This window comes from Helianthus annuus, chromosome 17 (genome assembly GCF_002127325.2).
Source record: "Helianthus annuus cultivar XRQ/B chromosome 17, HanXRQr2.0-SUNRISE, whole genome shotgun sequence".
Classification (NCBI taxonomy): domain Eukaryota; kingdom Viridiplantae; phylum Streptophyta; class Magnoliopsida; order Asterales; family Asteraceae; genus Helianthus; species Helianthus annuus.
This window is the reverse complement of record NC_035449.2, coordinates 14871637-14876415: the sequence shown is the minus strand read 5'-3', so window position 1 is coordinate 14876415 and position 4779 is coordinate 14871637. Positions and strand designations below refer to the sequence as shown.

The following is a 4779-nucleotide window of genomic DNA, read 5'->3' as shown; positions in this document are numbered from 1 at the left end:
AAAAACCACTGCTACTATTAGGACTTTGTTCAACATTTTCAGATGAGTTTCCAGCACTAAACGCAGTTTGTATTCTCGGACTTCTTTCAACCTCTTGAACACTGCCTTTGCAATACATTTTCACGTCTTGTTGACCACTCAGATTATTCATCATTGCAATCTTTTGTTGTTCAAGATCTTGACCCTCAATCTTCTCAATAAACTGAGAAATCTTCAAACCATCATATACTCCAGTGTTCTTTAAGATCATCAAGTAAGTACCCCACTCCTTTTGAGGTAAAGGGTCAGCTAACTTGTCGACCCATTCCTCTCGATCTTTGGTTATACTTAACATGGACATAGATCGCACTAAGTGGCAATATCTTTCAATTAATTTCTTTGTATCTTCCCCGGGCAAACTGGTGAATAGATCAAATTCTTTCTTGAGCAATGCCTTTTTACTTTTAATCATCTTTTCACTTCCCTCAAATTTGATTTTAAGAGCATCCCAAATTGATTTTGAAGTTTTGTCATGTTGAAGCAATACAAAGATGTCTTCTTTAATGGCTTGCTGAAGTAGACTAATCATCATCTTTTCAGCTTTGTACATGTCACGTTCTTTGTCATTGAATTCCGAGATTTCTTTTTCAACTTGCAGATCTGTACGTGGTAGAACATACTTCTTCAAAATACACTCCCAAGATATCAGATGGTTAGCTTGAACCCAGTTTTCAAACCAATCTTTCCATCCGTAATACTCCTCAATGCTCATTAGCTTCGGGGGTTTTTTGCATTGTTCCAATTTCATTTTCCAAATTCATGTTTTGAGCAATGGAAGCCGGAGTAGTCGGGGATGTGGCGAATGCGTTATAAAATTCTTCACTCATGATTCGGTAACACGTTTTTCAAAAACAACACTTTTCAAGCGGAATAAGATATTTCAAGCGAGATCATCCTTCAAGCGAAATCACTCTCCAAGCGAAAATAACCTGAAATAACAACTTCAAGCGAAATTAAGGTTTCAAGCGGAATAAGAAGTTCAAACGGAATCACTTGATTTCGTTTGAATTTCAAGCGGAATTGCGTTTGAAGCGAAATCACTGATTTCGTTTCAAACTTTCAAGCGGAATAAAGTTTTTCAAGCGGAATAAGGTATTTCGCTTGAAATGGCCTTAGCTTTTCAAGCGGAATTAAAGAACTCGTTCAAGTGAAATCAGGACTTTGGTCCATTTTTGTCACTTTTAAGCAGAATTTTGGTCTAATTCTCTCAAGGCTTTGTTAAAACACAATTTCGCTTATGTTGTGAAAAATTCAGGCTATTTTATCCGTTAAAACTTGTTCAATTGATAAAAGAAGGTGTAGAAGTAAGAAAACACAATGATATCAAGCTGAAATCTGCAGAACTGCTCCTCCTGAGCTCTAATACCACTTGTAGGATCGTGTCGTGACCCGAATGAGTCGATCAGAGGAGTTTTAGTCTTTTTCATAGGCGGAAACAGAGAAATAGACTTCGAAACAGCTTGAATATCACTTTAAACTACTGTCTGATTGATATAACAGCAAATACAATCACAGGACAAACCGGCAGTACCTCGGTATCCAAATCATAAACTCTTACAACTGATTTCGCTTGAGGACCTATATATAGACTTGAGATTTCGCTTGAAAGTGTCAAGGTGCATTTCAAGCGGAATTAACTATGTTGATTTCGCTTGAAACTGCATATGCTACTTTCAAGCGGAATTAGCACAAACATCACATCCAAACCCTAATATCCTCGAACTACGAGACCTGATTTAACACTTATAATACTAGACTCGATACAAGACGAAGTCGACAGATGTATGCGCCAACAGTATTTGATACCGGATGTGGTTACCACATCTTTAATGTGTTGCAAGAGCCTGAAAAGTGAAAGAAACTGAAACAAGGCCACCTGGAAACTCATAGTTGGTAATAGAAAGAGAGTTCCAGTTCTTGCAACTGGAACATTTTTGTTTTTTTTTTCATGTTCCCCTAGCCTTGTAGTTACTTTAAATAACTGTTTATATGCATCTGGTTTGACCAGAAACATTATTTCAGTTTCTTCATTGTTTGAACGAGGATTCAATTCAAGTACGTTTTTAAATGGTTTTTCTATTTTAGCCTACTTGAATGATGTCTTTTATTTTGAGGCTAAACCTCGAAATGGTATTTATGATATTAATGTTCAAACAAGTAATAACATATATCATCTTTCTAAGCGTAACAAAGCCGGTATGAATGAAACGCATTTAAGGCGTTGCTGAGTTGGCCACATAAGTAAGGCATGCATAAAATGGCTCCAGCCCAAGGGGATTCTTGAATCCACTAGACAGGACTCCTTTGATGATTGCGAATCTTGCTTAGCTGGAAAACTCTCAAAGCACCCCTTCACCGATGTTGGTGAACGGATCAATGGTTTTCTAGAACTCATTCATATGATGTACATGGCCCTTTCAGAACCATGTCTAGAAACCATGACTAAAACCAGCTTGATAGAAAGATAAAAGTACTTCGATCAGATCGAGGTGGTGAATACCTCAGCATTGAATTTCGAAATCATCTGAATGAGTGTGGAATAGTTTCACAAACCTCTCCACCTAACACACCCCAACTTAATGGCATGAGTGAAAGGTGAAATCGAACTCTACTTGATATGGTTCGATCGATGATATGTAGAACTAACTTGCCTCACTCCTTTTGGATCATGCTTTTATGATCGCTACCCGCATTGTCAATTTGGCTCCGACTAAAAGGTAAACAAAACCGCCATATGAGATATGGCATGGGCGTAAACCCGATTTGGAATACCTTATAGTATGGGGATATGAAGCATACATCACAAGTGATTCTGATGATAAGCTCAATCCTCAAGGCGAAAAGGTTGTTTTTCCTCGGATACTATAAAAGAAGCGGATATTATTTCTACCATCCTGATGCAAATGTGATTTCCATCAAACGGAAAGGACACTTTCTCGATGAAGAACTTCTTAATCGAGAAACTGGAAATAATGTGGTTAATCTAAAAGAAATTCAAGAACCACAAACAACCGCTAATGTAGTTGGACTGTCTGATCAACAAGTAGTTGTTGCCAATGAATCAGACATAAAACACAAGCGTTTGCAGATCTAGTAGAACTCGCAAGAATCTAATAGATGTCTATGGCATCTGAAAGGTCCCTAAGTCTTATTAGTAGCTGAGTCTATTGACGAACCTGCTAACTACGAATCTGCAATCTTAGATTCAGAATCTGAGAAATGGCAAGAAGCCATGAACGTCGAGATGCAATCTATGCATGACAATCAAGTATGAGACTTGGTTGAGCTACCCCCAAATCTCGGGCAGTAGGGAGGAAATGGATTTTCAAGAGAAAAACTGATATGCATGGAAATATACACACCTATAAAGCATGGCTAGTTGCGAAGGGTTTCACTCAAACTCAAAGTATTGACTATGATGAGACTTTCTCGCCCGTTGTTATGATTAAATCAATCAGGATATTGCTTGCCATAATTGCGTACTGTGATTACGAAACATGGCAAATGGATGTCAAAACCACCTTTCTTAATAGACATCTCTCTGAAGATGTCTATATGGTTCGGCCTAAAGGTTTCGTCGATCCTAAATATCCAACTAAGGTGTGCAAACCCAATAAGTCCATTTATGGACTCAAGCAAGCATCTTGTAGCTGGAATCTTCATTTTGACTTGAAGATCAAAGAGTTTGGTTTTGTCAAGAATGAAGATGAGGCTTGTGTTTACAGAAAGGTTAGTGGGAGCACCATATCATTCCTCATCCTGTATGTGGATGATATACTAGTCATTGGAAATAACATCCCTATGCTTAACGAAGTTAAACACTATTTAGGATCTTGTTACGCAATGAAAGATCTTTAAGAAGCTACTTGCATTCTGGGAATGAAAATGTATAGTGATAGATCTAAGCGGCTTCTAGGGCTAAGTCAAAGAACGTACATAGACAAAATGATGACACGCTTCAAGATGAAAACTCCAAGAAAGAGATGTTCCTATGACTAAAGGAACCGTGTTGAACAAATCTCAATCTCCTTCAACGGACATTGAAATTAAGCAAATGAAAGTAATTCCACATGCTTCAGCGATTGTTTCAATCATGTATGCTATGTACTAGACTTAACGTCTTGTATGCTTTAAGCATGACCAGTCGTTTTTAGCACAGTCCTGGCATTGCCCATTGGACTGCAGTAAAGAACATTCTGAGGTACTTGAGAAGAACCAAAGATATGTTCTTGGGGTTTGAAGGAGTGGAAGAGGAGCTCACTGTAAGGTGTTACACTGATGCTGACTTCCAAAGTGACCGAGATGATTTTCGCTCACAATTAGGATTCGTATTCACTCTCAATGGAGGAGCTGTCTATTGGAAAAGCTCCAAACAGAGTGTGGTGGCAGATTCAGCCACCGAATCCGAATGTATAGTTGCATCAGATGTTGCGGAAGAATCTGCTTGGATGAAGTGGTTCATCAACGACCCCGATGTGGTTTAAGTGTTCAGAAACCAATCTAGGTGTTCTGTGATAACACAGGAATCATTGCTCAAACCAAGGAGCCCAGATCACAGGGTTAAGCACATTCTAAGAAAGTTCCACAATATACGGGAAATACTGGAACGAGGTGACATCTTAATAAGCAAAATAGACACAGATCAAAACTCAGCAGACCCGTTCACTAAACCGATGTCTTAGGACAAGCATGGGAATGCTATCGGTCTTAGATTGGATAACCATTTGCTTTGATTTAGTA

At 38.5% G+C, this 4779-nt stretch overlaps 1 protein-coding gene across 1 annotated transcript; it reads left to right on the top strand.

Moving 5' to 3' along the window:
• Window positions 1–4030: 4030 nt before the first annotated feature.
• On the top strand, window positions 4031–4523 carry LOC118488792 (secreted RxLR effector protein 161-like). Its single transcript, XM_035986145.1, has 2 exons — window positions 4031–4099; window positions 4194–4523. Exons 1-2 carry the CDS (start codon window positions 4031–4033, stop codon window positions 4521–4523), a joined length of 399 nt encoding a protein of 132 aa, XP_035842038.1.
• Window positions 4524–4779: the final 256 nt, after the last annotated feature.